The sequence below is a fragment of the Gekko japonicus genome, unplaced genomic scaffold (genome assembly GCF_001447785.1).
Source record: "Gekko japonicus isolate JY-2015 unplaced genomic scaffold, Gekko_japonicus_V1.1 scaffold6961, whole genome shotgun sequence".
Taxonomy (NCBI): domain Eukaryota; kingdom Metazoa; phylum Chordata; class Lepidosauria; order Squamata; family Gekkonidae; genus Gekko; species Gekko japonicus.
The window spans coordinates 1-12,174 of NW_015170490.1; the positions used below are offsets into that span (position 1 = coordinate 1).

Below are 12,174 nucleotides of genomic sequence, written 5' to 3' on the forward strand. Positions count from 1 at the left end.
TAAATACTAGATATTCTGGGGAAAGGTTAGGGGGTGGCTCAGCCAAGCTTGATGAGGCCAAATGGCCATCATTCCTTCCCTACTGCAGTCACATAGATGCAGAGGTCATTTCCTGCCAGAGCGCAACAGAGCAGCGCTCTGGCAGTAACAAGCCCAGCAAACCCTAGCCCCCCGGGAAAGGCCTTCCAAGCAGTGGGGAGGCATTTAAATGCCTCCCCGTGCCCTCCCCTGCTTGCCTGCCAAAGCAGGCGGGCGGGGGAAGGCCTGTTGAGGCCCCCACTGCCTTCCCTCGCCTGTCCACCTAAGTGGGTGAGCCGGGGAAGGCCTTCCAAGCAGCGGGGAGGCATTTAAAGTGGTGGGTTGGCTGGAGAGGGGAAGGGGAGGCAAGCAGACATGGCCCTTTTCCTCCTGAGCCTTTCCGCTTTTGCGGAGAGACTCAGGGAGGGGGGGATTCAAACTCATTTGCATATGCCTTAACTCATTTTAAACATGCCTGTCCTTTGTTAGGGGGTGTGGCATATGCAAATGAGTTATGCAAATGAGCTCCTGCACCTCTTTTTCTAGAAAATGACCCCTGCATAGATGCCTTTGGACCTTTCCAGCCCTCCCAGGTGCTAACATGATGTACTTATTTATTCCAGCAGAGGATGAACAAGGGAATGAGGAGGGTGCAGAACTTCAACAGCAAATGCCAGATGTTAGAAATGAAGACTTGAAAGAAAATGTCAGGAATCGAGGCAGACCTAAGAGAAAGAACAGCAGCCATATGGTTAGGAAGAGTGATGGAAGACAATGTAAAGTACATTGTCCCAAGGACAGGATAATGAAGGGAACTAAATCCATTCAGTTTGAAAAGTACTTCAGAAACAGATCACAGCTGCTTGTGCACCAAGAAATACACAGAGGCGAGAAATCTTTCGAATGTTCAGTGTGTGGAAAGAGATTCAGTCAGAGTGGCAATCTTCAACTACATCAAAGAACCCACACGGGGGAGAAACCTTTTGAATGTTCAGTGTGTGGAAAGAGATTCAGTCAGAGTGGTCATCTTCAACTGCATTACAGAACACACACAGGGGAGAAACCTTTTGAATGTTCAGTGTGTGGAAAGAGATTCAGTCAGAGTGGTCATCTTCAACTGCATCTAAGAACTCACACAGGGGAGAAACCATTTGAATGCTCAGAGTGCGGAAAGAGATTCCGTGAGAGTGGCACTCTTCAGAAGCACCAAAGAACCCACACAGGGGAGAAACCTTTTGAATGCTCAGAGTGCGGAAGGAGATTCAGTGAGAGCAGCACTCTTCAGAAGCACCTAAGAACCCACACAGGGGAGAAACCTTTTGAATGTTTAGACTGTGGAAAGAGATTCAGTCACAGTGGCACTCTTCAACTGCATCAACGAACACACACAGAGGAGAAACCTTTTGAATGCTCAGAGTGTGGAAAGAGATTCAGTCACTGTGGTCATCTTCAAGTGCATCAAAGAACCCACACAGAGGAGAAACCTTTTGAGTGCTCAGAGTGTGGAAAGAAATTCAGTTCTAGTGGCAGTCTTCAACGGCATCAGATAACCCACACAGGGGAGAAGCCTTTTGAATGTTCAGATTGCGGAAAGAGATTCAGATTGCGTGGCCATCTGCAGCGGCATCAGAGAACCCACACAGGGGAGAAACCTTTTGAATGCTCGGATTGCGGAAAGAGATTCAGTGAGAGTGGCACTCTTCAGAAACACCGAAGAACCCACACTGGGGAGAAACCTTTTCAATGCTCTGCGTGTGGAAAGAGCTTCAGTTTGAGTGGCCATCTTCAACGGCATCAGAGAACCCACACTGGGGAGAAACCTTTTGAATGCTCAGAGTGCGGAAAGAGATTCAGTCAGAGTGGTCATCTTCAACTGCACCGAAGAACCCACACAGGGGAGAAACCTTTTGAGTGCTCAGAGTGTGGAAAGAGATTCAGTCAGAGTGGCCATCTTCAGTTGCACCGAAGAACTCACACAGGAGAGATACCTTTCGAATGCTCTACGTGTGGAAAGAGATTCAGTCAGAGTGGCCATCTTCAGCTACATCAGATAACCCACACAGAGGAGAAGCCTTTTGAATTCTCAGAGTGTGAAAACAGATTCAGTCAGAGTGTCATCTTCAACTGCACCGAAGAACCCACACATTGGGGAAACCTTTTGAATTCTCAGTGTGTGGCTAGAGATTCAGTCAGAATGTCATTCTTCAACTGCATTGAAGAACCCACACTGCAGAGAAACTTCTCAAATGCTTAGTGTCTGATCCCAGTGCCACCAGACCCAGATCTGGGATCCACCCCAAGAAAGGCTGCCATGGCATGGCGATACAAACCCCAAATAGGAGGCCAACCCTCCCCCCTCCCCACTTGCTGAGGTGCCACGAGCCCACCAGCCTCCCTTACTGCAGTGGTAGCTGTAGTCGCAGACCTCTTAATGAGGGCAAGGGGCACAGGCAATGGCATGGGCTGTGGTAGAGCCAAGGATATACCTCATTGGACAGAGGCTGTGCCAGGAGTCAGAAGAAGAAGAAAAGAGATTGGATTTATACCCAGCCCTTCACTACTCAAAGGTGTCTCAGAGCGGCTTACAAACTCTTTTCCCTTCCCCTCCCCACAACAGACACCCTGTGAGGCTTGGGATCTACCCCAAGAAAGGCTGCCATGGTATGGTGATGCAAACCCCAAATAGGAGGCCAACCCTCCCTCCTCCCCGCTTGCTGAGGTGCCACGAGCCCACCAGCCTCCCTTACTGCAGTGGTAGCTGTAGTCGCAGACCTCTTAATGAGGGCAAGGGGCACAGGCAATGGCATGGGCTGTGGTAGAGCCAAGGATATACCTCATTGGACAGAGGCTGTGCCAGGAGTCAGAAGAAGAAGAAAAGAGATTGGATTTATACCCAGCCCTTCACTACTCAAAGGTGTCTCAGAGCGGCTTACAAACTCTTTTCCCTTCCCCTCCCCACAACAGACACCCTGTGAGGTAGGTGGGGCTGAGAGAGCTCTGACAGAAACTGCTCTTTTTCAAGAACAGCTCTTATCAGAACTAGGGCTTGCCCAAGGTCATCCAGCCAGGTGCAAGCGGAGGAGTGGGGATTAGAGTCCGTGCATTTAACCACTACACCAAACTGAAGGTATGGGAAGAGCAGCAGGAAGTGGCCAGCCCCCATGAGGCTGTGGAAAGCTTTGCAGGAAGCTACAGTAGACCTGGGAATCCGGGAGATGCTAGGCCTGGCAGTAGGGCCAGTGAAGTCCCTTGTCTATGAGAGAAAGTCTCCAGGCTTGGTTGGCCACCTGATCCTACAGGGTCCCATAGAAAAGGCGGAAGCCCAGGGTGGAGAACTCTGCCCTACAGGACTCCGGGGGCAGGTTGGTCCGGGTGGGCATGCCCCATGCTGAAGGCTGGAAGAATCTGAGGACAGGATCCTGCAGGAAACAATCCACCGCAGGGCCTTGAGTGACAGGAGCAGGTGCCAATAGAAGGGGAGGGAGGAAGGGCGATGCAGAAAGGAGAGCAGGAAAGATAAAAGGGGAGTTCTTACAGTAGACCAGGGATGACAGCCAGAAACAGAGAGCCCGAATGGCAGCACGCTGGTTGGGGAGGAAGAGGACATGGGTAAGAGACACACACACCCAGTCTGTGGCCTAGGAGACTCCTTGGTGATGCCAGGTAACACAGCCTCTAGTGCAGGGGTGTCGAATTCATTTTTTATGAGGGAAGGATCTGACGCCCCCCCCAGTCTGTGGCCAAGGAGACTCCTTGGTGATGCCAGGCAACACAGCCTCTAGTGCAGGGGTGTCAAATTCATTTTTTATGAGGGAAGGATCTGACACCAATGAAACCTTGTTGGGCCAGGCCATATGTGTCACAAAATGTAATGCCAGGTAGTGGAGAGCTCTGAGGACACAAACAGAATTAATTTTTTTTACTTAGCAGTCTCTGATAACTGACACCCCCTGCTCTGAATTATTGCATCAAAATGTCTGTGCTGTAGCTGTCTTATGTATGCTGTTGAGGTGTGTATCTGTAAGCTGCAAATCTACTTTTGATTTATTGACATTCATTACAGAAATCTCATGGTCAGTGCTCTGAGCCTAGGACCCCGGGGAAAACATGAAATGGCTGGGCTTTGCCAGTTTTTGTACATAAATTGCTTCATGTGGTGGTCAAGAACATGTGAAGGCATTATGACACAGAGTGAGGGCTATGTGGTTGTCTACAAAACTATAATCTTCCCAGTAAAATAACTGCAACTCCTATGAGGCAATGTAAGAATAGATAGACAGCCATGTATAGTGGTCAATATCAGCCTGATATCTGGGAAGTCTAGCAACAAAATTCCCATTCTACAAAGGAAATGTGCTGGGTGAACTTGGTCTGGACATGCACTCTCAGCCTAATCCATCTGGCTTGTTGTTATTCCTCATCTAAATAGTTCTCATTGCTTTCCTACTGAGAAAGACTGGATCATGAAGGCATGAATACAGTGATAAAGGGGAGGCAAACCCAGCTGCACCCAGGAGAGCCACAGCATAAAAAGTCAAACAAAACATGCACATGCGTGCACACACACACAGCATAATGAGCCCAACAAAATATACACACACTGTAGCAAGACACAGAAAAGCTCATACCTTGAATAAAACTTTGTTGGTCTTAAAGGTGCATTGTATTTTTCCCATGTGATTGAGGCAGCTCAGCAAAGGGGAGGAAGGGAGGGGCCTCAACCAATGGAAGGGAAGACAGCCTTGCCTTTGTCTCCAGGATTTAGGGATCCTGGCCAGAAAACAAGCTCTGACTTGTTCCAGGGGGAGGGGGAGGAGACTCAACCAGTGCAGAGAACAGAGGCCTATATATCTCTCACGTGCGATTAAGAGAGACTGGGAAAGCAAGCTGCAATGCAGTAGTAGCAGAATTGGAGAAGGAAGCGGGAGAGAGCCAGTTGCTCAAGGGCTAGATAGCAGCCCTGTGGAGGCCGGATCCAGCCCAAGGGCCACATGTTTGACACCCCTGCCATTGAGTCTGGGCTGGTGGGAGAAAAAAAGAGGTCAGAGACAACATGACACATCAGTGTCATATCAGTCTAAAAACCCTAGCAACAGGTTTTCAGAGGTATGATGACCCAGAACATGGAGGTTCCATTTATTCATGATGGCTAATTGCTGTGCCCTGATTTGTCTACATATCCGAGTCACTTTGAGTTCTCGAAAAGAAGGAATTTGAGATAGGACTATTTTAATTTATTATTAGCATTATTAGCATTTATATTCCGCCCATCCCATGGGCGGGCTCAGGGTGGGTATCTGACAGTTCCCTTCCCTTTTTAAATCCATCAGTTTCCAAGACTGACTTCTCAAAAATGGCGGTAAAATTAAACAATTCCCTACCTTGCTTGACCTTTCCTTACCTGGTTATCCTAAAAAAGTTATCTAGTAAAAAACTTTTTAATCCTATAACACTTCTTGGGCCCATTCACACGGCGAATTTGCCGCGGGAAAGCCACGGGTGCCGAGGAATGCTTGATGAAGTTCTTACTGGCTGATACTTATGATTCTGTCACAAGCAATGTTGCTAAATATTGTTACCTGGCAATTAAAAAGCGCAATGTACTGTAACTCAAGCCATTAATGATGGAATTGACCGGTGTGGTATTTTAGGAATCAAGCTTGTAAGGTTCTTATGTTGTGGACTCTGTGTTTAATATTTTGGTTCATTCTGCTGGTCTTATGACTGTTCTTAATAAACTATTACTTACTGCCACGGGTGGTGGGCGGATTATCCATGCGCGATCACACCCCAACATCTGGGAAGTGGAGCGCACCCGTGGCCAACCCGTGGCTTACCGCTGAAAACGTGCAATAAGAAATAGTACCTCCAAAGTACTGGCAAACGGTTTGCCACGGGTTGCCTCTGGATGCCTGCAGTGTGATTGCGCTGGCACGTAGCTTTCTCCTCCGGCCCCTCGTTTACACGCCGGCGCCGAGGGAAGAACCCATGGTGTGCCGCCGGCGCGTCTGATCGTATAATCGCAATTTGCCACGCCTCCCCCCCGCGATATCTGGCCCGTGTCACCGGGGCCTTGTAATGGTTTCTGTCCTGATGATTCAAGGTCACCAAAGACAACAGACATTTTCACATGAATGTTACATTGCATTCACAATTCCTGGGAAAGTTATGACGCTTCCTCGCTCAGACACATTGGCTGCAGTCACACACACACTAAATAATCCACTTTCAGTGCACTTTCCAACTGGATTTTTACTGTGTGAATGGGCAAAATCCAGTTGGAAAGTGCACTGAAAGTGGATTATTTAGTGTGTGTGTGACCACAGCCATTGTCTCACTATAACTATCACAACATTGTTCTAGGAGCAATCACATCATGCTCCAAAGGGTATATCCAGCCACACTCTTAGTTTATGTGTGTTTGGATGTCCACCAACTTATACCCCCAATGTGAGGTTGGGTACACTTCCTTCCTTGAGTGGAATGCTGGTTTGTTTCACTCGTCCTTCTCCTCAGATCTCTGTTTCTTTGGATAGGTAAATATAGTCCCATAAAAATAAGTTCCCTTCTCTGTCTCTATAAGGTACCACCTTTATTTTCTGAACTTGCATGTGTGTTTATAGAGTGCTCTTCAGTTAATAAGTTTTGTTTGTATTCTTTAATTCTCTTTAATAAAAACCATTTTATTTATCATGGCCTGGTTCATTTTGAGAGTTCTACTTGTCGGAAAATTTGGTAAAAATAGTTAGATATTCAGAGTTTGCAATGGATCTCTGTTCACTGGAGAGGAGGCATTTTCTTTCCATGTAAAAATCTTTATTTATAAAGGGGAGGGTACACAGGAAATCCACAAAACAACAAGCAGACTTAAGACTACATCTTACTAGAAAGAAATCATCTGAATGCATTAACCAATAATTGTTAGTAAATAGGCTTCAGTTTCCCGGGCTTTCTTCCCATTGGCTTTGTGCCAGGTTCCCTTCTAGGTCAGTTTAAACAATAGCACACAAAGTAAGCACACATTAACCCTATAATGACTGAATTTAGACCTTGCAACACACCTATTTCCAACACTACTGAGGGAAAACTCCCAGTATACATCGGTGGAGATCCTGCTTGATTAGGCTCTTCTCTAATGTTTGGGTTTCCTTGTTAAATCCCCCCCCCCAAATACTCAGGATACCCTCACAACCACTTAGGGTAACAAATTCTAATGACATTCCCCCCACAAATTAAATTGCCAACCTGGCCAAAAAAAATCTGCTCTCTTGTGGTTGCTCAAAGGGGCTAGTAATGGCTTGAGGTGCAAGTCTCAAACATCTGCAAGAGGATATTTTTTAGAACCTTATACACAATTGGGGGGGGAAATGCAACAGTAACCTTTGACGCATTTAATGAAGCCTAACACATAAAAGCCCCACAAAGCACAGAAAACGCAAAGAGTGGTTTAGCTGATACAAATAATGATCTCTTCAATTAAATATGACCTTTCCTTAGCTTTGTTTTCTCTGATTTATTAAGAAACATTCAATCTAGGGTTGCCCACTGCTTGAAGGGAAAAACATGCTGTCCCTTTAACACAGGCATTATGGGATGTTACTTATCACTTCAGACACCCATTTCCACACACTAAGCCTCTGGAAAAAGGCAGGATATTTTCCCCCCTTGATGCCTATTAAGAATCCTAATGAAATACTTTTCCAAATTAAGCAAGAGAGAAAGGGAGATGGAAGGAAAATCTTCCCACTCTGCTCCATAAAGGCAAAAATCTCCAAGGAGGAATTCAAGGGGGGCTCGGAGGAGTCAGAGGTTGGGACAAGCCTTGGCCCAAGGGTTAGTCCAGGTCATTTCTGGCTCATGGAGTCCGGGGAGGGGGGGTCAGACTAAGAGGAGGGAATCGTACTTCTTCTTCCTGATTCTCTCTGGAAGAAGATGGAGGTGGGTGGGGAGCACAGCCAGGATTCGGGAATTCATGTCCGAATATGTTCACCATCAACTCCACGGATACTGGACAATTTGCCCAATACTGGATGTTGTTATTGAGGGGTCTGACCCCTAAGAACCTACTGAGTTGCTGAGTTGGGGGACAGAAACTTTTCTTTTCAACCCAAAGGAATCCTACTGCTAGAACACTTCGGGCTTCAAAGTGGGTAGAGCCAATCTGGTGTAGTGGTTAAGTGCGCGGACTCTAATCTGGGAGAACCAGGTTTGATTCCCCACTCCTCCACTTGTACCTGCTGGATGACCTTGGGCAGGTCATAGTTCTGGCACAGCTGTTCTTGAAAAAGAGCAGTTTCTGTCAAGAGCTCTCTCAGCCCCACCTACCTCACAGGGTGTCTGTTGTGGGGAGGGGATGGGAAAGGAGTTTGTAAGCCACTCTGAGACTCCTTTGGGTAGTGAAGGGCGGGGTATAAATCCAATCTCTTCTTCTCTTTTTCTTCTTTCAGAATCTCACAGCAAGCTGAACTGCGGAGGGATTAGGGTTCAGAAATGCCTATCTAGGGCCCCGGTCACACGGGCCAGTTAACGCGGGGGGGAGGCGTGGCTATTTGCGGCACCGCAATTTAACGTGCCATAACGCGATCCCCCGCGTCGGCGGCATGCCACGGTTCCTTCCCTCCGTGTCAACAAGGGGCCGGAGGGAAAAGCGGCGCGCCGGCGCGATCACACCAACGCATTCTGGAGGCAGCTTGTGGCAAACTGGTTGCTACTACCCTCTACCAGGTATTTTCTAATTCCGCATTTTCGGCGGTATGCCACGGGTTGGCCACGGGTGCGCTCCACTTGCCAGATGTTGCGGTGTGATCGTGCCTGGAAAATCCGCCATTCTATCATGGCTCTCCCGTGGTAAACTCGCCGTGTGAACAGGGCCTAGAACTGCTTGTCAGATAAAAATGTTATGTGAATTAAGGATGTTGGCTATCATGGTTAGGGTAAGATTTCTGTGTAGATTCAAGTTTTTTTCAAGTTTCTATTGGTTTAATACTTAATGCGTTCTGTGATTGTCTTTTAGCTGTGAAAGAAGACAAGTGCTATTTTCACAGGCTAAGCAGTTACGAGGTTTCTCCTTCTGTGGGATATTTTCACAAAGTGCTCCTCCAACTCAGTCTCTTTCCACACTCTGAACACTGAAAAAGTTCCCTCCCTCCATATGGGTTCTCTGATGTGACTGAAGAAGGCCAGTCTGTCTGAATCTTTTCCAACATGCTGAGCACTGAAAAGTTTTCTCCTGTGTTTGGGTTCTCTGGTGCTGCTGAAGATTGCTACTCAACCTGAATTTCTTTCCACATTTTGTTTATTTAAAAGGTTTCTCATCTGTGTGGGTGATCCAATGTTCTTGAAGAAGGCCACTCTGACAATCTCTGACGATTCAAAAGGTTCGTCCCCCCCATATGGGCTTTTATGCAGTTGAAGACTGCCACTGTGACTGAATATCTTTCCACACGGTGAGTATTCAAAAGTTTTGTCTCCTGTGTGGGTATTTTGAAGGTTTTTTTTATAGTGCCATTGTGCCCAAATGTCTTTCCGCACTATGAGCATTCAAAACATTTGTCCCCTGTGTGTTTTTTGATGCTGTTGCAGTGTGCCACTTTGGCTGAATCTCTTTCCACACAATGAGCATTCAAAAGGTTTCTCCCCTGTATGAGTTCTGTGATGCCGTTGAAGAGTAGAATTGTCAATGAATCTCTTTCCACACACTAAGCATTCAAAAGGTTTCTCCCCTGTGTGGGTTCTTTTATGCAGCTGAAGAGTACTACTCTGACAGAATCTCTTCCCACACTGTGAGCATTCAAAAGGTTTCACCCCTGTGTGGATTCTCTTATGTTCTTTAAGATGGCTACCCCAACTGAATCTCTTTCCACACTCTGAGCATTCAAAAGGTTTCTCCCCTGTGTGAGTTCTTAGATGATATTGAAGACTGCCACTCTGACTGAATCTCTTCCCACAATGTGAGCATTCAAAAGGCTTCTCCCCTGTGTGTATTCTTTGATGATATTGAAGATAGCGACTCATACTGAATCTCTTTCCACAGTCTGGGCATTCAAAAGGTTTCTCCCTTGTATGGGTTATTTTATGCTCTTGAAGACTGCTACTCTGACTGAATCTCTTTCCACATTCTGAACATTCAAAAGGTCTGTCCCCTGTGTGGGATCTTTGATGATACTGAAGTCTGACACTCTGAATAAATCTCTTTCCACACTCTGAGCATTCAAACGGTTTCTCCCCTGTGTGGGTTCTTTCATGATACTGAAGACTACTACTCCCACTGAATCTCTTTCCACACTCTGAGCATTCAAACGGTTTCTCCCCTGTGTGGGTTCTTTCATGGTACTGAAGACTACTACTCCCGCTGCATCTCTTTCCACACTCTGAGCATTCAAATGGTTTATCTCCTGTGTGGGTTCTTTGATGATATTGAAGGTAACGAATTGTACTGAAGCTCTTCCCACACTCTGCGCATTCAAAAGGTTTTTCCCTTGTATGGGTTCTTTTATGCTCTTGAAGATGTCTACTCTGATTGAATCTCTTTCCACACTCTGAGCATTCAAAAGGTTTCTCCCCTGTGTGGGTTCTTTTATGATCTTGAAGATGGCTACTTTGACTGAATCTCTTTCCACATTGTGAACATTCAAAAGGTTTCTCCCCTGTGTGGGTTCTTTGATGATATTTTAAATGGCTATGTGTAGTGAATCTCTTTTGACAATCTGAGCATTCAAACGGTTTCTCCCCTGTGTGGATTCTTTTATGTACTTGAAGATTGCCACTCTGACTGAATCTCTTTCCACACTCTGAGCACTCAAAAGGTTTCTCCCTTGTGTGGGTGCTTTTATGCTCTTGAAGTTGGCTACTCTGACTGAATCTCTTTCCACACTCTGAATATTCAAAAGGTTTGTCCCCTGTGTGGATTCTTCTATGCTTTTGAAGATTGCTGCTCTGACTGAATTTCTTTCTACACTCTGAGCATTCAAAAGCTTTCTCTCCTCTTTTTATTCTTCGGTTTACAAGAAGCTGTGGTCTATATTTGAAGTACTTTCCACAATGAATGGATCTACTTGTCTTCATTATGTTGTGCTTTGGAAAATGTACACTACACTTTCTTCCATCTGTCTTCTGAACCAAATGGCTGTCTTTCTTTCCCTTAGAGCTAATTTGATTCCAGAAGTTTCCTTTCAAGTCTTCATTATTAACTGTATCTGGCAATTGCAGATGAAGTTCCTCACCCTCCTCATTCTCCTGATCGTCCTCTGCTGGAATAAAGAGAGAGATAGCATTAGCACCTGGGAGGGCAGGTAAGGTCCAAAGGCTGCAACAGAAAAAGATTGATGGCCCTTTCGGCCTCTTCCAGCTTGGCTGACCTTAAAATTCCCCCCACCTTTCCCCAGAATATCTAGGATTTCAGGATACTACAGACTTTCAAGAGCCACAGCTGAGATCTTGCCAAGAAGGAGCTTCCAAACCTCCAGATTCCAGGCCCCAGAAGGCCTGTATTGCCCAGTTGGCTTTATAATGCTAGCAAACTAAGGCTGCTATCACACACAGAATTAGCCGCGCCATAGGGGTGAATGCCGGGCAGATTTTAAGGGTGCGATCAGACGCGAACATCTGGGAAGCGTCCCGCATCCATTGAAAACCCGTTTCGCTCCACCACAGAAGTGGAGTAAAAAGACACTAGGGAACATAAGAACATAAGAGACGCCAATGTTGGATCAGGCCAAAGGCCCATCCAGTCCAACACTCTGTGTCACACAGTGGCCAGAAATACCAGTGCCATAAGGAGGTCCAGCAGTGGGGCCAGGACACGAGAAGCCCTCCCACCGTTGACCCCCCCCCCAAGCACCAATAATACAGAGCATCACTTGCCCCAGACTGAGAGTTCCTAAGAACATAAGAGAAGCCAATGTTGGATCAGGCCAATGGCCCGTCCACTCCAACACTCTGTCACACAGTGGCCAAGAATACCAGGTGCCATCAGGAGGTCCAGCAGTGGGGCCAGGACACTAGAAGCCCTCCCACTGTTGACCCCCCCCCAAGCACCAAGAATACAGAGCATCACTTGCCCCAGACCGAGAGTTCCTAAGAACATAAGAGAAGCCAATGTTGGATCAGGCCAATGGCCCGTCCACTCCAACACTCTGTCACATAGTGGCCAAGAAT

General features: G+C 46.7%; 1 protein-coding gene across 1 annotated transcript; it reads right to left on the reverse strand.

Annotated features, from left to right (window-relative positions):
• Positions 1-9,642: 9,642 nt before the first annotated feature.
• LOC107116431 (zinc finger protein 135-like) lies at positions 9,643-10,971 on the reverse strand (the record flags this gene model as incomplete). Its single annotated transcript, XM_015418323.1, has 1 exon — positions 9,643-10,971. A coding segment is annotated over one exon (1,329 nt), but the record flags the coding sequence as incomplete, so codon positions are not given.
• Between the last annotated feature and the right edge of the window lie 1,203 nt (positions 10,972-12,174).